This window comes from Monodon monoceros, unplaced genomic scaffold (genome assembly GCF_005190385.1).
Source record: "Monodon monoceros isolate NGI ecotype Baffin Bay Population unplaced genomic scaffold, NGI_Narwhal_1 Super_Scaffold_12, whole genome shotgun sequence".
NCBI lineage: Eukaryota > Metazoa > Chordata > Mammalia > Artiodactyla > Monodontidae > Monodon > Monodon monoceros.
Window position 1 is genome coordinate 38035785 of NW_021703768.1, and position 23755 is coordinate 38059539.

General features: G+C 37.5%; 1 protein-coding gene across 1 annotated transcript in view; it reads right to left on the bottom strand.

Moving 5' to 3' along the window:
* The window catches only part of HCN1 (hyperpolarization activated cyclic nucleotide gated potassium channel 1), a 368096-nt gene that overhangs the window by 102771 nt on the left and 241570 nt on the right, over nucleotides 1-23755 (bottom strand). The window contains exon 4 of the mRNA XM_029217880.1: nucleotides 10814-11032. Coding sequence (XP_029073713.1) covers nucleotides 10814-11032 — 219 coding nt within the window. The remainder of the gene's footprint in view (nucleotides 1-10813; nucleotides 11033-23755) is intronic.

The following is a 23755-nucleotide window of genomic DNA, read 5'->3' on the forward strand; positions in this document are numbered from 1 at the left end:
AAAATATTGTTTAAGTTAAATACTGCTATAGTCCAAAAAAAGTTGAAAATATTTTGCATCAAAGAGGTTTATACCTGCTTCATTTGTATATCAAAGTTCTAAATTTGTATTTCAAGCTCAGACTATCAGTATACTCAGTTCTAAATTCATGAGTTCTTAGTTCATTTCATATAATCTTCAGAAAAAAAAATCCTACTTCAGATAGTGAATAGTGAATGCTATTTTATGACACATCTGGTGTAATTCTGTTTTATATGAATTGTTTTTCATTGAAAATGACAGAAAAAAATCCACAGTGGTGATTCAGTATGATCAGATCACAACTGAAAAGCAAGGGAAGATAAAATTATTGGTACCTAAGATTTTGATATAATAGATTTTTTAAACAGTAATATCTTTTTTAATAAAGAATATACATCTCACTAATGTTTTATTTAAGGACATTTCATTACCCCTGGTAGATAAGACACAGTGCATTAGAAGCATTCTAGATAACCCATTTCAATTTTACTAACAGATGGCTTAATGGAAGACATAAATTCTTTCTTCCATTTTATTCTATCATCTCTTGTTCCATATATCTCCCCATTCTCTATCATCTTTCTTCTTACAGAGTCAGGATATATTCAAAATCTCAATGGCTCTCCATTACTTACCAAACCGGTACAAATGGCTTTAGGCCTTGTATCTACTATTGTTTTTCAAGTATGCTATAACCCGTCCAAAATGTATGCTTCCTAGAAAATCCCAAGCATTTTCCTGACTCATTTTTGCTCTAGTATCTGTGGCAGAGGCCACCAGTTTTACACCAAATCCATTCTCTGTCTCTTCTATATTGTATAGAGTTGCTAGTTGGTCACAAATTTGCCCAGCTAGACTAAATTTCTCAGCCTCCTTGAGTATCAATAGGTATAAGTTCTCATCAACGGAATGTGAGTAGAAGTGATGTGTATCTCTCTCCTTCCTCTCATCATGAGTTAGAAGGCAGACATGTCCGAAGCATAGCTTCAAACGTGCAGACAAGAACAATACCCTAGGGAAGTGGTTCTCAAAAGGTGGTCTCTGGACCAGTAGCAGCACCTGAGATATTGTTGGAAATAAAAATTCTCAGGCCCTACCCTAGGCCTAATGAATCAGAAACTCTGGAAGTGGGGTCCACAAATCTGTTCAACAGGCTCTCCAGGTAATGATAATTCATATAAAATATTGGAAAATACGGTTCCAGGTGATAGTAGAGGAACAACTTGGAAGAATCTGTTCTGTAAATGACCACCTGGAGCAGTGTCATCCCACTGACCTGGCCTCTCATCACGCAGAGTTCATTAGCAAAATTATACAGTTCTTTAGGGCACTGACTTGTTGGATCTTCTTCTATAGCAGCTCAGCATTTGCCCTGAGTACTATTTATTCAATGTGGAATGGCCTGCTTAATATTTCCACCCAATTTAATATTTCCACCAATCCTAGCACTGGCCCCTTTACGTAATGACAAAGAGCCCTAGGCTATTTCTGCTACACTTTAATCTATTAGGCACACTGTTGACTGAACACTCTTTTAAAAAAAATCTTATCTAATTGTACCACTCTTTGGCTTCAAATTCTTACTAGACTCTCATAGCATTTAGGCTAAAATACAACATGGCTAAGTAGGCCTGTGAGGTGCCATCCACCCTGACCCATGTCAGTCTCTCCAGTCTCATCCAGAGCCATTTCACTTATCTCTGTGCTCTAGTCACACTTTCCTTTTGTCTGTTCCTGAATCACGGCAAGCTTTTTCACACTCAGTGCTTTTTCCCATGCTGTTTACTTCACTATCTTACCTCTATTCATTCTTCAGGTCTCTTCCTAAATATTAATTTTTCTTCTCTCCCACTCCCACCACATCCCACATGAAGCAAGTCAGAGGCTAAAAATCTCTTAGCAGACCTTCACATTTCCCTTCTTAGCACTTTAAAATTTTTATAATTTATTGCTTTCTGTGAACCTTGTTACTGTGTCATGCCCCTCCCTCACCCCTACTGTACTACAAGAATCATCATGAGAGAAGGTACCATATCTGTTTGCTCACTTTGTATGCGTAGCATCCTGTACCAGGCCTGACACATAGTAAGCATTCAATAAATATGCATCACATGGATAAAAAGTGGATTACTTGAGACTCAACTCACATGACACCTTAACTCCAAAGACTATTGGGATCCTACTTCTTTACAAAAGACTGTTGTTTCCAGCAGTTTTATTGATCAGAGTGTCCCTATCTACTTAAGAGGCTGGCATTCTTGTTCTGTTAATATAGTTGTGCTAACGATTCTATCAGTAAGCATTTATGAAGTGATCTATTTGCTTTTGGACCCTTACAATCTAGGTTAGGAGTACACCATATTTCATGCACGACTGTAATTTACTTTCTTAAAAGACAATTTCAATGACTACCTCCCATTGCTAAAATTTTGCAAGGGCTATCCTTTTCCCAATGCACAGTCTCATCCCTCCAGCGTTGAAAACTATTCTTAGGTGGACCGTAACCTAAACTAATTCCACACTTTGCCCAGCGAGGTAGTTTTCACTTCATTCAAACTAGACAATTCAATATCCCCCACACATAGCCACCTCTGGGCCTTTGCACATTTTGTTCCTGTCAGCCAAGAATCTTCTCACAATTAGGGCTCTTTTCTGGGACATTTCTCCAGTGGTGATCATCTCTGCCTGTTGATTTCCTCTACATTCTTCAAGGCCCATTTCCAATGGATCCCAGTGATCTAACTAAACAAATCCAAGTACATGCAGTGATTCTTGTCCATTGCGGGTTTTTGTCAGATTAGTGGATCCCTGGTGACAAGCTTTTGCCCTGTAAAAGTGATTAATAGTGTACTTATGTCTTATGACATATAAGGGACACAAATACAATACAGCAAAACACTTGAAAAAGAACTTCAAGGAGGACATTCAAATGAAAATTCAAACATTTCTAAAAAAATTATATCCATACATCAACCAATAAAAGAAAATAGTAGAAAATACAAATCTACTTTAGAGCCATTAGAAACAGGTATCAGATGTGCTGTCAATGATAAATGTAAACAGCAAAGAACTAAAGAAGGATTGGTGAGGACAAATCTTTAGCAACTCATACAGTCCTGAAACCATGAATACCCACAACAAAGACGCAGGAAATTTCAGCATATACCACTGAACTTTGGTACGAAAAGTATCACCGAGTGAAAGGGATACCACTGGGATATATTAAATACAAAGATTGAAAATCATTAGTAAAAGAGATTTACAATAGGCAAAATTCTGTTTTTCTCCTTGGTTAAATTAACAGCCTCAAGCTCCCTATCTTTACCTGTACCTATCTCTATAACAGTACTTAGTTAATGTACTAACACTTTTCCCAGCTGATCACATAAAGTATTATTCTGCCAGGAGCCCAATTTGTTAGCAGCTCAAGTGGCCACATGAAGCTAACCCAAGGGTCATGGCACTGCTATTTTTCTATGAGAAAATCTCGCAGATATTCCCAGTCTGAGGGTTGCCCTGGCCTGAGAATGTTTGGCAGTACTACCAGTTTAACATACCAGAGTATGTAAAATTCAACTCCTGGAAGCAAAAGTATATAGTATAGCCGAATTGGAAATCTTTCCAACTAATTAAGGAACAATGTGGGAGTTTTGCTCATGGCATTCTCATTTGTAAAGGAAGGAAGAAGGCATTTACTAATAATGAAGAAAACCCGTGAAACATTTTGCTGACTATATATTGATTTTAGAGCTACCTCTTCCCACTAAGAATGCGCTCAGTGGGCTTCCCTAGTGGCGCAGTGGTTGAGAGTCCGCCTGCCAACGCAGGGGACACGGGTTCGTGCCCCGGTCCGGGAAGATCCCACATGCCGCGGAGCAGCTGGGCCCGTGAGCCATGGCCGCTGAGCCTGCGCGTCCGGACCCTGTGCTCCGCAACGGGAGAGGCCACAACAGTGAGAGGCCTGCGTACCGCAAAAAAAAAAAAAAAGTTTGGACACCTGTAAATATTCTTAATCCTCACTGTCCCCTCTGAGTATCACAGCACTGAGGCTTCTATGTGTGTGGCTGAAATACACAATAACAAAGACACAGGTCTTCCCATCATGGTGTTATATTCCCTCTGAACATATAGAATGCACACAATAAACAGATTATTATAGCTTGGGATAATCAGGGAAGGTGTCACAGTCTTCCAAAGGGAAGGGCAGAACCTGTGAAAACACTAAAAGGGATTAAAGTATGTAAGGAGGGAGGATGAAAGGTTCTGGAGGCAGGTCAGAATCATTTGGTTTGTTGCGAGAACAATAATTATGTGGCTGGAAGAGAGATTTGGCTGTGAGATCCATAAGAGTTTAAAAGTTGGTTTGGCATCATTTGTCCTCCAACCAAATTTTTTTTGAAGGGCACATTACCATGAAAGTATATATATTAGCCATAATCACTTTATTTTAAATGACCTGAAATTTGCTTTCTTGCAAATGGGATTTAAGTAGCTTGAAAATGAGAGCAGGTCTTAGTGTCCAGCCTTTTGTCTCTGGTCATAACCTTGCCTTATACAAATTTGGAAGATTAGACTGATTAAAAATATTTCTGGGGAATAAGAAATTTATGTGACAGTCCTGACTATAGTCCTTCATTTACAAGGAAAGAATAAGTATCTATGGATTATGAATTAAAACCAAGGAAATAATATTTGTCTGAACTGACTTGGTTTAGGATATAGTGTTTTTCATATGATTACATAAAATTGTATAACTCAATATGGTTTCATGCAGGATTACATATAACTCACCTGTATGGTTGAGAGACTACTTACATTAAACTGTACCTCCTTATTCCAAAGGGATTTTAATGGACATCATATAAACACTTGCCAACATGATAAAATTTTGTCCATTTGGATAAATTTGGAATTTCAATTTCTTATCATTATTAAACGAAGAATCAGTAGTTTTTACAATTTTAGGCAACATAATCAATATTTGAAGCCCAGGGCAGCACTGGCTCACTGCCTTGTGCTCTATCACTAGAAAGCACAGTCTATTTAAACAAATCATTCCTGCACCTGCCTTAGATTTATATACACTCTGCTTCCTGGATTCAGAAGCTATTCAGTGTATAAAGTTATCTCAATTCGATAATTTCTTCATACAATTAAATATTTGTCATGTTCAAATTTCACACTAAAAATCATTCATGTACATCAGGTACACCAAGGTGAGTTGAAAACTTCTTACTCTAAATTCATAATGTGTTTTGTGTTAAAATTCTTGCTTATTACAGAAGGAAAATTGCACACCTAAAAGCTGCTATAATTATTTGACAGGAAAGAGAGTGACAAGTTTAGATATAATAGTAGGGGTGCCCAAGTGTAAGGACTAAGATACAACAGTATAAAGACACAGTGATCTAAAGCAGTTTCATTTCAAGACTAGATGAACTGTGGATATATCTAGAGAAGGTAGTAACTACCCCAGGTCAGTTTAAAAAAAAGGAATGGTCACTGTGAGCGGTATGTCTAGATAGGTGTTTCCCAAAGTGTACATTAATCACTTAAAATACATGGTGGGGGGGGCTTCCCTGGTGGCGCAGTGGTTGAGAGTCTGCCTGCCGATGCAGGGGACACGGGTTCGTGCCCCGGGAAGATCCCACATGCCGCGGAGAGGCTGGGCCCGTGAGCCATGGCCGCTGAGCCTGTGCATCCGGAGCCTGTGCTCCGCAACGGGAGAGGCCACAACAGTGAGAGGCCTGCGTACCGCAAAAAAAAAAAAAAAAAAAAAAATACATGGGGGTTTGGCATAGAGGGCAGAGACAAAATGTTTAATGCTCAGGGCACACAAATTTATAGCAAAAAACCTTTTCAATTCATTGTTTCAGTCAACATTTCCAAACTCAGTTGACCAGGAAACAATTATATATGTAATTCAACAATAAACCATATATATACATGTGTAGTATATATGTATACATATGTGTATGTTTATGATTTATTTCCATTATCTGTGGAAGAGGCTTTGAGAAGAGCTGAGATTTTAAAAAAGGTCTAAAAAGCTGCTAGACTAGGACTTACTCTTCCTTCCTCACGTTCACTGAACTGCTCATCTGAGATATCAGAATATCTGATAGATATTCTAAGGCTCCTCTCTCCTACATGGGTTTACAGTTGTAAACAATGATCCAAGGATCAAGACTTCTGGAGGTCTACAGAGGTCAGAGAGTAGAGTGAGAATTTTCCTGACGGTAGGGAACCGATTTCTTTGAAGAGAATGATTGCTCTTCTCTGAGTCCCTTTCCCAGCCCGCTTTGGGATAGGGGAGGCTATCTTCTAACACTTGACCTGTCGGGGGAGCTTCAAGAAAATCACTTGGGGATTTTTGAAGTAAGTTCACTAGTTGAGAGACGTGAGTCTGGGGTCTGATCACCTCCGAAAACATGTAAATAGCCTGTGGACACTGGGGCCTGACTCCTGCCAAGGAACTGAAGAAGGCTAGACACAGGCTCCTCATTGCTTTGGTGGAGGAGGCAGCAGTGCTGAGAGATGGGCTAAGAGAGGGATGCATGAGGGCTTCTCTGTGGACCAGACCTGAGTGATACAGGAGGGCCAGCATTACATCTTCGGTCCCGTCCAAGAGTGCCCACTGGCAGAGCAAGGCGCCCTCAGCAGAAAGAGGCTGCAGATGACTGCCAAATTCTCAGGACCTCTTCTAGGGAAGTGCAGGAGAGGGACTCAATGGGGCTCACCTAAAATGCCCAAAGGATCTCTCAAAGAAAGTGCCAGTTTTACTTATCTGCCAGACCCACCCAGGGACACTAGTTTAACAGCTGTAGCAGGTGCATTCAAACTGCCTCTTCCCTTCCCTTTCTTCCTCACTGCTATCTTCCACCTTGACGAGAAGACATAACAGCAGCTCCCAGTAGGCTTATAATAGAAGAGAGAAGTGAGCCTACAGGGCAAGCCCAGTTTTCTCACTCCTGGCTCTTCCAGCCCCAGAAAGTCCTGGGTGGGGATGCGGAAAGATTTAATTTGCCCAGGAAAGATGAACCTCACTAAATAAAAACAGTAACTGGAGATAAAAATAACAAAACAAAACCAAACCACTGTGTTTGGATATTTCAAAGTTGAGCTTGTTCAGTAACCAGTAACAGAAACTATGCAGACTGCTGGTAATCCAGAGCAGAGCATCAGGGGAGGCACATTTTAAATACTATGCATTTTACACCATAGTCTATACCTAAGAGAAGGGGGAAACATAGCTGTCTGAAACGTAAAAGAATACAAAATATGATAGCTCATGAAATGAGCAGCATACTATGTGCTTCAAGTCCAAGTTTAACCTGCAATGTGACAATATAAAGATCATCACACATTTTTTTGGTCAAGAGAGAAAGTAATAACAATGAGGATGATCGACACTATAACCCTGTCAGATTATCAGCATTGGTATATTGTGTAGATTAGGATCTCATAATCAGAGGACCTTATTCCACTGCTCGGGATGATAGAACTACTTAAACTTGGGGGATCCAGACTGAAGAGATGTTCCCTGGGAAGGAAGAATTAAATGGCTCTGAGATTCCAAACTAAAATAGTGGGCTAGGTGACTTGTAGCAGACTAGACTTAAAAATATGTTCACCTGAGACAAAGAATATGGTAAGTGATGGAGAGGAATGAATTCTGGAGCCAGATTAGGTGGTTGAAGACCAACATATTCTGAAAGGCTACTATAATAGCTACTGGTTACAGCTCACTTCTTTTGCATCAAAAATATGTTACTGGATACATGGCAGTGAAAGTAGTATCACGATTAATTTTGCAGACATCCATGGCAGATGGTTCCAATACCTAAAGACAAATACTAACTACAAAAATAAATAATCAGTTCCTCAAAAAGTTAAACCTAGAATTATTATATGACTCAGCAATTCCGCTCCTAGGTATACACCTAAAGGAATGAAAATAGGTACTCAAATGAATACTTGTACACGAATGTTAACAGCACCACTATTCACAGTAGCCAAAGGTAGAAACAACTCAAAATCCATCAACTCATAAATGGATAAACAAAACATTAATTAACTAATTAATGGAACATTAATCAGCCGTAAAAAGGAATGAAGCACTGATACATGATACAAACTGGATGAGCCGCAAAAATATTTTAAAAGGTCACGTATTATACGATTGTATTTATATGAAATATATAGAATAGGGAAATCAATAGGAAGAAAGCAGACTAGTAGTTGCCTTGGGATGGGGGAGGGGAAAATGGGGAGTGACTGCTTAATGCTTAAAGGATGAAAGTGTCTTACAACTAGATAGTGGTGCTGGTTGCACAACATTATGAATGGACTGAATGCCATTGAACTGCACACTTTAAAACAGTTACTGGTGAATTCTGTGTTATGAGTATTTTATCTAAAAAAACCCCCAAAGTGGCCAAATCACAAAGGAAGCTGCAAGCCAATCATACATTATGCAGAACAATTCTATAAGACTGAATTGAAAATAAGACATTTATTGTTCATAAAAGTATACATTTAAAAAAGTAACACAATGTCTTTAAGACCTAAATTATGCTGAGTAGAAAATGGGAACGGTATTCTAGAACCAAACTTCTTGACAGATCTTGGTTTGGAGACCAAAAAAATTATATTTCTTTAATCAGCTATTCCTGACTAAATTGCTTCAAATGTCAGAAAGTAACAAAAAGTTACCCCAGTATCCTTGCCCTCTATTAAGCACTTGTAAGATCAAGAATTTGATGACTTGAATTATGAAGAACATCATAACATATTTGCATGTAAATGTTTATGACTACATAGTTGAATAAATTGGGTTGCCAAGTTAAACGTGGCTTATAGAGCAGGTCTAAGAACATAAAAATGGTGAATTGATTTAATAGGCAATACAATGCTAATAAACGCAGTCCTAGAAATTAAAGATGTGTTTATTTTATTTTATTTTTTATTTTTTTAGCGTTACGTGGGCCTCTCACTGTTGCGGCCTCTCCCGTTGTGGCGCACAGGCTCCGGACGCGCAGGCTCAGTGGCCATGGCTCACGGGCCCAGCCGCTCCGCGGCATGTGGGATCTTCCCAGACCGGGGCACGAACCCGTGTCCCCTGCATCGGCAGGCGGACTCTCAACCACTGCACTACCAGGGAAGCCCAAGATTTGTTTATTTTTAAGAAAATATGTAGCAGTGATGTAGGCAAAAAGGAAGTGGGAAAGAGCATTTTTATGAAAAGCAATACCCACTGAAAGGGAAAAAGAAATAGTGTAACAGAAACATATATGTAGTCTTATCTCAAATCCCCATAAATTTAGCCCAAATTCTATTGAGCATATAATTTTTACTAAAAATCACCATTGTATGAAGTTTCTTTCCTCTTACTATGTGCTTTGTTCTTTGCAGTTTAATTGGAGGCTTTATTTTAAAATGAACCTTGAAGCTATTTTGGTGCTTCATCTTTTCATTACTTCAGTAATAAAACATCAGCTTGCTCACTGTAATAGTTGGTGGCAGTGTAATTAAATTCAAGGGAAATAAAGTATCTAGGTTCCCTTTTTTCCTACTGTGTGACTGAAGTGTTGAAAACTTCTGTAAATAAAGCCACAAATGAAAGATCTTTGGCTGTTTTGTGAGTAATTATGAGTCTAAGCTGTTATCACTCACCAAGAGACGTATTCTAGAACTATTTTAACCATTACTTTCAGATATGTTCTTTGGCAAGGTGCATATTATATATTCTGTCATGTTCAACAGAGCTCCCACATTAGAAAGTCTTCCTTCAGTTATAAAACATTCTTATTGGGCTTCCCTGGTGGCGCAGTGGTTGAGAGTCCGCTTGCTGATGCAGGGGACACAGGTTTGTGCCCCGGTCCGGAAGGATCCCACATGCTGCGGAGCGGCTGGGCCCGTGAGCCATGGCCGCTGAGCCTGCGCGTCCGGAGCCTGGGCTCCGCAGCGGGAAAGGCCACAACAGTGAGAGGTCCGCGTACCGCAAAAAGAAAACAAAACCAAAACAAAACAAAAAAACAACAAAAAAACCCCACATTCTTATCTGTCAGAAAGTTACTGATATTTGGTGAAGAATATAAGTACTGGCTGATTATCCAAGGTCTAGTCCCAACCAAAGTAATTCAGCATATTAAAAAAATCCTATGAATAAATGAGTGAACGAATTTACTTTTTGTCTCTCTTTTGAGAAAAGTTTAGAGCACCAATCATTTAAATTAACATATTGTGCATGTGAATGTATGATAGCAGCTGTTAATATGCATTTTAAAGAGGGTGTGTGGTGACTTATCTAGCTACAAGGGCAACATATGTTCAGCTATGCATATGGACTTAATATAAATTATGATTGTAACATGCAGAGAGGAACAGAGAGACGTGCAATGGCTGCCTTCTGCATTTAATCAGCTAACAACATATTTTTCTAACTGTATAAGAAAAGTCTTTATATTATCTTAACTGTTGAAAAATTATAGAACATGAACCATGATAATACCTTAAATTAGCTTCATACATTTTGAAACAGGTAACTATTTTTTTCTGTGAATGAAAATTCAGACTTTAAAAAAAAATATGTATTATTTAAGAGAGAAATTGGAAACAAAAGCTACGAGGACCACCTTGAAGACACTTCAAAATATGGAAACAGATTGTGTTTTCCTCCTTTAAACATTTTATCTCATTGTAGTTTTGATAGAGGGCATAGTTTAGTTATCTGAACACAATTAAGTTTACAAACTAGCTGACTGAACGTATTAGAGATAAAACAAATTACCTTCTCTTGATATTGCCGCCTTGAAGAATCCAAAGACTGGATTAGAGCTGTGGCGTGGCCAACAAACATGGCGTAGCAGGTAGCTCCCACGATCATGCTCAGCATGGTGATCCAGAGGTCAGACATGCTCACTGGGGCCTGGGCTCCGTACCCGATGCACAGCATGTGACTCATCGCTTTGAAGAGTGCGTATGAATACTGCTTTCCCCAAGAGTCATTCTGCAACAGAAGAGAAAAGAGGAAGTAGACTGAACCATTAGGATAGCAGAAGAAAATCCATGAAAAAGTATGACCCGTACACAGAAGCATTATAACATTCTTGTAATGGAGCATTTACACAGGTACTTCTCCCCAGTAGCTAATCACATGACGATGTTTTTCAACGCTTACCCAGAAAAATGAAATAGAAATAGTCTACTGTTATAATAAACAATCCTAGTCAGTTTTTGATGTGTTATTTTAAAAACTAAACATTCCTTTTGGGATAATGAATGAACGCTGATTAGCTCATTTTAAAGTTTCCAGGAAATCTGGTCATTCTCTAGCAATATATTTGCAAGCTGAGAAATGCTGCAGGTAGATGTGAAGCAGATAGGCCTAAGTATAGGAATTTTTATCAAAACCATGATGTTAGATTTTGAAAGTCCAAATGGTAGACTTGTGTAGTCCCTAGTCCTATATGTCTTAAATGAAAAATAAACATAATTTGGAAATACAGATCTGATAAATGAAAAGACTTCCTTGAAGCCTTCTCTGAGTAATGTGAGTAATGTTTACTGAAATTCAAATGTCAGGGTTGTTGATGGATGAATCTTGTTGGCTTTCTATAAAATAATAAAATAAAATAGAATAAAATAAGCAAAATAATATCTTGGCAGACACTGAAAACAAAACCTGACTTCAGAGATTAGTTATTAGATGCAATTTCTGATGTCATTTCAAAACTTTATTCTAAGCTCAATTCTACAAAAATAAGCTGTTCAATATGTTTTATATAGTGTCTGATAAAATTTAAAGGACTTTTTTGATCAATTTGTCTCAAACTCCCTAGTCCAGGATGTACATAATTTATGAGACTCAGTGCAAAATAAAAATCTGAAGCGCTTTAGTGCAAAATGTAGGGAAAAAGGATACTGTTAAAGATAATAATATATAAAGACTTTTCCTTAAAATATTTTATTACTTATAAAACTTAGGAAAATAGTGCTAGTTGAGTAACAACACAAATTTACACATTTCAAAAAGCGAAATATTGCTGTCATAATTATATAAAATACAAGTAATACTATACTACTGTGATATCTTGATTGATCATACAATTTTTCTGGCGTAATTTTCTGACAAATTCATTCCTTAGGTCATCAAAACTCATACAATTAATAATTTCATCTTCAGTGATAAAATTGAAAATGACATGTTGCTTTTAGCTAATGCAAGATCACAAATAATTTCTGATACATTTTTAATTTTGAGGAAGATCTTTCTGTTGATGCAACTGTTACTGGAACTATTAAGAGTATTTTATAGCCTGGGACATTAGGATAAATTTTTGATAAATTATTATTATTTTTTTTTTTGCGGTATGCGGGCCTCTCTCACTGTTGTGGCCTCTCCCGTTGCGGAGCACAGGCTCCGGACGCGCAGGCTCAGCGGCCCTGGCTCACGGGCCCAGCCGCTCCGCGGCATGTGGGATCTTCCCTGACCGGGGCACGAACCCGTGTCCCCTGCATCGGCAGGCGGACTCTCAACCACTGCACCACCAGGTAAGCCCCAATAAATTATTTTAATGTATAAATTTTAGTACATTTGGAGCTGATAATTCTCATGGAATAAATTTTAATTAGGATTAACTCTTCATATAAATCACATTCATGAAACGGAATGTGATTTTTTAAATTAGTTTTTATTTTAAAATAACTATAGATTAACATGGAAATTGTAAGAAATAATAGAGAAATATCTCATGTACCCTTCATCAGTTTTCCTGAATGGTGACATCTTGCAAACTATAGTGCAATGTTACAACAGGAAATTGACATGCATACAATCCACTGATCTCATTCATATTTCACTAAATGTGTACTCATTTTTGTATTTAGTTTTATGCAATTCTATTACTTGTAGGTTCCTGTATTCATCATCACCGTCAACGTACAGAACAAGTCCATCACAACAAAGAACCTTTACGCTGCTTTTATTTTTATTTATTTAGGCTGTGTTGGGTCTTCGTTCTGTGCAAGGGCTTTCTCTAGTTGTGGCAAGCGGGGGCCACTCTTCATCGCGGTGCGCGTGCCTCTATCGCAGCCTCTCTTGTTGCGGAGCACAGGCTCCAGATGCACAGGCTCAGTAGTTGTGGCTCACGGGCCCAGTTGCTCCGCGGCATGTGGGATCTTCCCAGACCAGGGTTCGAACCCGTGTCCCCTGCATTGGCAGGCAGATTCTCAACCACTGCACCACCAGGGAAGCCCTACACTGCTTTTATACTGAATTTAATGTTAAATGTAAATGTATGCAATGATATTTTAATATTTCCTCCGACATTTCCTATAACTTGCCCAGGTCGTACAAGAAACCAAAAGTAGTTTCATGATTTTTATATAATCCATAATGCCTGTTTATGTATTCTATTCCTGTATTTTCTTTTTTTTTTTTTTTTTTGTGGTACGTGGGCCTCTCACTGCTGTGGCCTCTCCCGTTGCGGAGCACAGGCTCCGGACACGCAGGCTCAGTGGCCATGGCTCATGGGCCCAGCCTCTCCACGGCATGTGGGATCTTCCCAGACCGGGGCTCGAACCCGTGTCCCCCGCATCGGCAGGCGGACTCTCTACCACTGCGCCACCAGGGAAGCCCCTATATTTTCAATTACAAGGAAAATTTAATTTAAAAATTGTCTTCCTTGTTAATAACTGGCTTATTTAAAACTTCGTATGAAAATAGTGTTATTTTCCATTATATGTGATGATCTGTAAATGTAATCCATATTTCTAGGCTTGTGTATATTTGCTTTGCAGTGTTGCAGGATTTTTCAGATCTGGACATTTCACACTCAAGAATTTTAATAACTCCCTGATAACCTTTATTTCAATGGCCATGTGAACTCCTTTATTTTGTAATAATTTATTGATAAAGCTTACTGCTTGAGCTCTGCAGGTTCTGTCTTGGAACTTAGGCAAGAGATTTAATATTTGTGTAGATTCTTTGGAGATGGGCTCCTGAGACTGATAGGCAGGTGGCTCTTACCATGGTCCTATCCTTGCTGGCATGGGAAGCCACTCCTATGTCACACTGCTGCTGCCTTTGCCACTGCTAACCTGAGCCCAGCTCCGGCTTGGCCACACTGCGGACGTATAGCATCCCAGACTGCTGAGGCGTGCATATGTGTGCCTTGCTGCCTGGCCCGTTGCTTGGCTTCTGTACTTCCTGCTGTGCCCTCAGGCCTGGACCTGTGTATGCACAGCTGCCACCTTGCAGCTCCGATGCTCATATTCATGCTTTGTTGTCCCAGTGGACTTCACATACAAAACATAAATTCAAAGATAACATTATTATGAATTTCAAGATGGCTGTAGCAGAGCTTTAATCCAAGCACAGGGTCCTTCCCAAAGTAGGTCCCTTTGCAACAGCCAGCTCATACACCACATACCCATGAAGCCATCCCTGCCTTTGTCAAATTAACTCTTAAATTATCATAAATTTAAGAAATATATTGAATCTATATGGATATTTTTGTTCATTGTTTTAATAGGGCTTTCTAAAATCAAATTTATAGATTAAAATAGAACATGATATGGTTTAAAAACCCAACCTCAGAGCTTCCCTGGTGGCGCAGTGGTTGAGAGTCCGCCTGCCGATGCAGGGGACACGGGTTCGTGCCCCGGTCCGGGAAGATCCCACATGCCGCGGAGCGGCTGGGCCCGTGAGCCATGGCCGCTGAGCCTGCGCGTCTGGAGCCTGTGCTCTGCAACGGGAGAGGCCACAACAATGAGAGGCCCGCGTACCGCAAAAAAAAAACCCAACCTCATAAACTTTGGAACAGTATATGGCTGCTGACAAATGAAAACTAACTAGTCTCTTTTAGTTGAAAGAGTTAAGGTTCTTAAAGTGAAATTTATTTTATTTTTTTATATAATAAAGGCATGCTGCCACAGTAAACTATCCAGAGAGAGAGAACTATAAAATAAAATTTAATTTTAAAGAAAGAAAATTATTTGTATATTATATTATACAACCCAAATTGTATAATGAACCCATGCACAGTTTTAATTTTGGGGAATGAACAGAGTTCATATGTATGTATATATATAATTACTCTCAGGAATACACTTAAGGTTCCCCAAATTCTAGATGTTCCATGAACAAGAAGTGGAATACTTAATTAACAAGCAATGTGTTCTATAAAAATTTTGAATGTACATGTTATTTAAAATGATATTTCATTCTTGAAATCCAACTCAATAACATACTGATAATACTAAAATTGGATTCATTACAAACCATACTATAAAGTAAACAAAAAGCCTTTTATCCCTATGATCCATTCAAAGAACAGGTAGAAAGAAAACAAGCTTGATTAATTTCTTTCTGGCTTTAAATCTCTTTGGGGCTCCTAGAGAACTCCAGGTATTCACATGTCATGGTGACTTCTATCCCTATATGATGATCTTCTCACGTGCCTGCATCTCCTCATAGATTAGGGCACGGCCATGACACGTTGATCATGTTCTAGAGTCTAAACTACATGATTCAGTGGAGACACTCAACAATTTTATTATTGTCAAAAGAAAGAGTGAATAAATAAATTTTGATTATGATGTTAAATCTAATGCAAGAGTTCCTTCCTTTATACAGGGGTATAGAAGAAGCATGTTGTTCATGTTGATGAAATTAGATATAATGCAAATCATTCAAAAGTCCAATGGGATGTCCAGTGGAGATTACACTTTAATTCTGTTCATATTGTTTAGTTGTGAGGGGAAGCAGCATGTGGAGCTGGAGTATTATTTCACAAAATAATGCAGTTAGATAGCAGCCAAACTATTTTAAATAAGAATGTGCATTTATGTTCATTTTCATTTATCTCCTTAGGCACACTCAGCAGGCATACTCTCTTAAACGAGTTAAAATAAATTTATATCATACATGCTTCCTGATCCTTTCAAATCACGGAAAACTTTTCTACTCTTGTTTTATCCATATTTCTCTCCCTTTCTCTCCACCTAAAAATCAGGTATAGATTTCTCTGTACCTTTTCCCATGCTGATATAATTACACGCACACGCACACACACACACACAGACACACACACAGACACACACACATTCTGAGATTCTGGTTTTTTTCCCTATAAAAATGGATTATATCATATATTTTTTTCTTCATATTGCTTTTATCACAGAAATATCCCTCCAAAAATCTAGTCTTCATATAATTGTTGATGCCATAGTTAATTCATCCATTTGCCTATTGTTTTCTAGTTTTTTTCCACTACAATCTATTCTGTAGTAAACAACCTAATACATATAACCCTTACATCTATCAATCAGATTCCCAAGAAAATGTTTATTGGGTCAGAAGGTAAAGTTTTCAATTTGATTTTAAAATATATTACCAGACTTTTTCAAAAGACTGTAACTTTTCCAAAAACAAGAAAAAATATACTGCATCACTTTCTATAGTGAGAAATAGTTACCCACTGTTACCCTTATTTGCATTTCCCTGACTAGGGAATTTGAGAAGATGTTCATATACTTATTAACCAACTAGAACTCATTTCTGATGAAATTCTTATTTCTCCTTATTATTTTGTAATACTGTAATATTTTGAAGCCTTGATATCCATTCTTTAACTATGTGATTTAAATATTTATGCCTATTTACTCTTTGCTATACAAACATGTCATTTTATGTAGAAAAATAAATTGTAATTTCCTTGACAGCTACTGGATTTCCTGTATTGTTTTAAAAAACTCCCTAAATCTGAGATTATTCAAATGTCCTAAATGTTTTTCTTGAAATTGTTATTTTTATATTTACTTATAGTTACATCTTTTCTTAAGTGATTTCCATTGGTATATGGAATGAAGTTCACATTTTCTTTCATTCTAAAAGGATTCTCTCTTGAGACAGCACACTAATGAAAAACCTGATCTCCACGGACAGAAAAATGCCTCCTTTGTTATATATTGTCTACGTATATCATTGGTATTTGTTTCTGGGCTCAATATTTTGCTCCATTGACCTGTTAGACTATTTCTATGCTGATACCATATGGTTTTAAATTACAGTGACTACACACACACACACACACACACACACACACACATATACGCATATATATATACGCATATATATATCAAACACCCCTCTCAATTCCAACAGGGGTTTAAACTAAGTTACTATGTGAAGAAATTTGAGCAAGACCATGTTTTAAGCAGGAAAAAATCTGGAAAGATGATGCTGGATGTGGGACAGGGTACTTGGGAGAAAACTCTGGTTGAGGACAGTCATCAAACCCAGAAAATTCATCATCTCTCTATCTATCTATCTATCATCTATTGGAAGAATTTTTCATGGATCAGCCAGTCTAAATTATAGTGACAATATGTAAGAGACTAAGGAATACACTAGGAAACCCAGTGATGGCCAAGGGTTCAGAACATTTTTTTCAGTATGATATGAGAAGCCTCTGAGTTTTTCGACAGGGCGTGGTATGATTTGAACAATACTTTAGGAAGACTGATCAGGAAGCATTGAGGCACAGTGGTTCTCCACTGAGGATGATTTTGCTGCCTAGTGGACATGTGGCAACACAGAGAGACCTTTCTGGTTTTTACAACTGGGGGAGGAGCTATTAACATCTAGTGGGTAGACGCTAGTGAAGCTGCTAAATGTCCTACAATTCACAGCAAAGTTCTCCCACAGCAAAGAATTATCTGGCCCAAAATGCCAACGGTGGTGAGGTTGAGAAGTCCTAGTGTGGACGGTAGACTTAACAATAGATACAGAAGTCAGTTTAAGAGCTATTACAAGTTTAAGGGAGGTGAAATGAGAGCTAAAATAGCATAAAAGTATAAAGTATAAAACAACAAGAGATAATCTTGAGGAGATAAGACCTATAGAATTTAGTATATCAGGTCTTTGTGAAATGGTAAAAGAAAGAGGATAGTAGAATACCTTAGGGGGTTATGAAAAAAATAGAAAGATTCATGCAATACAGGCTTTTCCTATGGGGGAGAATGATTAGGTGGAGGGATCTTTTCTGTTATTTCATGAGACCAGTATCATTCTCTTCAGATGCTGAATTTCCTCTTTTTTTTTCCTCTTGTGTGTACAAGAGCCAATCCAGCCCTCACAGTGGTATGTGGTGGCAACCATGATTATGAGGCTGTCGTTGAAAGGATCCCAAGTGGAGGAATGGTATTTTATACCATTACCTCCATCATCTTTTATCCTCTCCTACTCTCCCCACCATCCCCACCCACCATTATAGTCCTAGAAACAAAAGATGCAAGCAGGAAATTTAGATTTACTGTGATAAAAACACACATACAGCGTATTCTTGAAAAACAGTATGATAAAAACAACATGCATGGCTCTAAATTGTTCAAAGCACCAATTATTATATTAAGTCAGAATAGTCTTATCATCACACAATTCTTATCATCACTTGATAAATGTTGACATTGAGACAGAGAACACAGTGACTTGCCCAGGGTTACAAGTTTGTAAGTGGAGGATTCAGTTTTTTTAACCCAGGCAGTCGGGCTCTAGAGACCATATTATTAACCACTGTATGATACTTATCTCAACTTTACAAACCTATTATATTTATAATTTCAGGCAAAATATTGAGGGTGAAAGACTAACTGACCAGCCCAAATTTCACATTTCAACCCTATTTAACATAGTAAATTAAAATAAGGCAAAGAGCAGACATAAAGAAAGGAAAGATAGAATCTTAGAGGGTTTTGTGAAAAATCCAGGAAGGTTTCTATTCCCAATATGTCCTATTTATTTTATTATGTAGCTGTTCTCTTTTCATCTTTTAAAAATGATCCTATCATATTTTAGTGTATATCAATAATACCATGAATAGGAGACTGTATACTAATAGTGCTTTACTATACAATCCAAATATTACCAACTAACATATAATTTGAATCCTATTGAAAGTAAACAAATAAATTACCTGTGAGCTCTGATTTAATTAGGGCTTATCTTGTTTTTATTTTAGGTAATGATTTACCAACAAATTGCTCCTTATAGATTAATTTTTTATTATTCAGAATGTTCACTCATTTAATTCATCACTTCGCTGAGGTATCATTGAAATTGATTATTTTTTTGAGGAAAACGTTCTGAGCCAAGTTAAATGAAAATATACATAAGGTCACTTGATTATTCCATCAAGGAACTTTCATTTAGAAAAATTATATTTTGAGCTTTCCCTAGGTTTACTTAAAATCCTTTCTAGGCATTTATTTTGACACCCTGGTTTGTACTGCTACTGAATTTGGGACAGGGTTAAGAGCTATGGCAAAAGGAAAGAAAAGAAAAGTTTCTTCTAGAGTGTCCTAGATCTCCTGACATAGGATATTCAAAGTCAAACTAAGCCACTTAGTAACCCACCATGGCAACAAAAGTTGTCCAGTTCGTCATCTATCACATGAACTAAAATTCTGTTAAGTTAGGAGGCCAAAATATTCCGTTGTTGAATACCTGAATTAACTCTTCATCTCTTGAAAGCAAATATGAATATGTTAAGTAGGTAAAATCTTAGCAAAATCTGACACGTAGAATTTAGAGACTCAAAAATTCACACATAAATTGCTAAATTATTAAAAATCAGAGAGATAACAAAGTAGTAGAACTAGAAATCCAGGTGGAGAATGAGCTTAGCTGCGCTAGGTTACCAAATTTCCATCAGTGTGTTCAATTTACTTCTTCAGTCACTGAATACACTTACTACTTATATCAGCTATAGCAATGCCAATCAGATTGAAAGTTGCATTAAAGAGTCCTGAAGACAAGGAATACAGCACAACATAATCTGCCTGAAGTCATAGGAAGTATCAGTAAAACAGGTCGCCAATTCCAAAGATACTGTGTTCACTTGAATATGCCATGATTTTACTTTATCTGTGTATAAAAGAACAGAATCAGGGCAGTAAACAGTTGTTCTCCCTCAATTTCACAGTGCTGAAGAATGATAACCAACCATCAACAGACTTTGGGAGCAAACTTTATATTGATTAGTAATTGAAATAGAATTATCCCAGTTTTTTAAGTATTAATTTAAATTTTTTTGTTCCTTGAAACACGTCCCCTAGAATTATTGGATTCATATATTTATTACAAACCAAAACATTTAAACAACATTCTTGAAGAGGTCCCTATCTTGGTTGAATGAAACATAGTGGCTTTTTGTTACAGATCATATTAAGTGATAATGTCACTAGGAAGACAAGTAGAAATCAACTCAATGAGCGCATGCTAAATGAATTATTCAGTAGGAATATTGTGCATGCCATTTCTAAGGAGACTTGTGGTAAAGACTGCCAGCAATGTTGGGTGTAAGGTCAAAATGGAGATAGCCAAAAGAAATAACATTTCTTAAAAAAAAAAAAAAATATATATATATATATATATATGATGCAGCAGTTCCCCTATAGCATAGTGCTGTGCAAAGTGAATATTAACTCTCAAGTGCACAAGAAGAAAGAGACCCTACCAACACCGTCTTATACTGATTCCGTGACTTATCAACATTGTTACGTAACATTAGCACTATATTTTTAAACGTATTAGGAAGTAGTGAGTTATTTCTCTTCCATTCACATGATAGAAGCTCTTGAATTCTTGGGATATATATTTGTATTCTTGATAGCAATATCTCCAACTAATTTAAAAGCCATGATTTTTGGCAATGACATGTATTTTTTCAGTGGGAGAAATTTATTTTTCTTATTTGTAGTGTTATGATCTGCTTACAAACATTTGCGCCTCTGACATCAATGCTTTTGCATTATAGGAGGGTTTAACAGTTTTTAGCAATAAAATATAAAGCTACTGAATAATAAATTGCTGATACTGTAAAAAGAATGATGTCTGGTCATTTTAAGAGCTTGTTCTAGACATGTTCCCTGGTCAATTAATCCTCTGAGTTCTAAGTTTACTCTCTCCTGTTTCAATAATGGTAATAAAATACAAAATTTGCATTAAGTATATTTATAAATTAAAATTTAATGATACTTGAGATCATGGATATTTTTCCTCACATTTCTTTTAATGTTGGTGCATTATTTTAAAATAAAAATTAATAAAATCAACCATGATCTGGTTAAACTATCTCCATTCTGAAAGTGATAGTTACAATTCAAATTGTTATCACAGTATATCTGGGTAAAATGATGAGGCCATCCACTATAATCTGTATTGAGTTATCTACTTGATAACTTATAACTTATCTTGCCCTTGAGTTATCTACTTCAGGGAAATATACTTTTATTAGATCACTGGCTAATTAAGTTATATAGAAAACCATTCCCCTATGCTCAAGTTATTTCAATCACAAGTTTGAAAGATAAATGCCACCACTTAAAATTATTGTGTTACTTCAGAAAAATACTTTTAAAATGCATCTTCTTATTCATAGCAAAGTAGCAGCTACACAGATCAGCAACAGTACATGTTATTTAATTCTAAAGGCATGACCTTAAATTGCAGACAAATAAAGCTTTCAATTACAAGTAACGCTAGCACTTGGTGTATTGCTTACTCAATCTAATAAAATAAGCCTAGGAAATCCTCCACTGTGTAAGGCTGTGCAAAAGGCAGAAAGTATTGGGCACTTTGAGTTATTTTTAGAGCCTAACCCACAACTTAAAGCTCTTATTCTATGACATGTATTCAGTGTTTTCTTAGCATGCAGGGCTTCTGTGTCAGAGCTACTGATCTGAGAGAATATTCTGCTTTGACTTCTAAATCCACATAAGCCTTATACAAATGTAAGTCTCTCGCGTTGCGGAGCACAGGCTCCAGACGCGCAGGCTCAGCGGCCATGGCTCACAGGCCCAGCTGCTCCGCGGCATGTGGGATCTTCCCGGACCAGGGCACGAACCCGTGTCCCCTGCATCGGCAGGCAGACTCTCAACCACTGCGCCACCAGGGAAGCCCACAAATGTAAGTCTTATAATGTGTGGACTCCTTGATGTCACCTGCAACTTCACATAAAATTCAAATTCAAATATTTTACTTAAGAAAGGCAAAACATATTTCTTGATCAATAGAATCAAACCAAAAACCCTTTTTACTAGTACTACAAAGCTTAAACGCTACAGTCTCAGTTGTCTGTGATAAATCAATTCTCTACTCACATCATATTTGAGTGTGAGTATGTGTGTGTGTGTGTGTGTGTGTGTGTCTATTTATATTAGAAAGACAGAGGGAGGAAAGGAGAGAGAGAAGAATTTCTTCTTTTCAAGGCTCAGACTATCTTCTTTCAGCCATATCCCTGAATTCAGATACAGACTGACTTGGAAATCTGTAAGCAAACAAACTATAAAACAGAAAGAAAAGAATTTGAAATGATCTGTTTTATTTTCCTCTTCTTTTTCTTCCAGGTTTTGGTTCTATCAGCTTACAAGAAGACTAGGAAAATGGTGATTCAGACATAAGTCCCATCTCTGATGAGCTCCTTTCAATTCTCTAAATCGGAACAAAAATACATGGATGATTGTCTCATATTCAACCATGGCATTACTATCCAAAGAAAATATTAATGTGAAGTAAGTTCCCACTGAACTTCAGTAGATTCCTTTGAAATTCTGCTAATGAGCACATTCTAGCTATTTTCTTATGGCATGGAGAAGAAAACTAAGGTTATCTTAGTTTTAGGAAAGAAGCAGGTTTTAGTCTATTTCTGCATGATAAAAAATATCATAATAAAAAGGCAAATGCTACCAGAAATGAAGTGTCCCTAAATCTTTTGGTAGAATTCTTACTTGTTTTCAAGTCTAATATTACCTAATGCCAACACAGGCCACAATTCTAACCACTTTGGGTGTGGGGTATGACTTAGTGCAATTCCTGTAGAAGACTGATCTATAACATCTAAATCAGGCAAAATGTCAAATTTGTCACAAACTGGAAGACTGACTTTAAGGAACACAGCCAGACAGGTCACATATATGCCTTCCTTAACTTCCTCTGATGCAGAAGGAAACAACGCCATGGCTTACTGGCAAAGCTAGAGAATGCCTTAACAGTTAACAGCATGCATTTCTCAGTCAACAGGGACTGTTCAGAAAAAAGAAGTAAACATTCAAAGCTTAATGATTTCTCTTGTGCATTGCTTCCATGAGTCATGCCAAATTTTCCCAATCTAGTTCTAAAATGATTAATCTGCTCCAATGAGTAAATAGTCTTTCATCTTCAATTTCTTTGGACCCTAGTGACACAGGTTAACAAAATCATCTGTGTGTATTTTGGTGTGGGTATATGTGTATGTGTACCCAAGTGTTGCCTAGAAAATGTGTAGCATAGTGTACAACCTGTGTGCTGTCCCTGGTAGCACTGTGACACTAGATTTTCCGGACAGTGGAGACTGAAGCAGCAGTAAACCACAGTGGAGCCAACTTCTATCACATTGCAGATGAGGTTTGGAAGAAGAGTACCAAATTCTCCAATCAGAGAAACAAGACAATGAATGGCCTACTCAAAAGTCTCTCCCATATCTTCTTCTAAGATGCTAGAAATTACCTTGAGTTTCTCTGTTCTAGGTAAGAAAGTAAAATCAATGACATTCTCTGGAAGGTCATGATTTAAATGCCTGTACATTACCTAAAGTCAGTATATCCTTCTGCTGTGGCCTGCAGGTTCCTTGGCTGGCCCCAGTAGGGTTCAGGGTTGACTCTCAAGACACTGGAACTGGATGTGTATTGG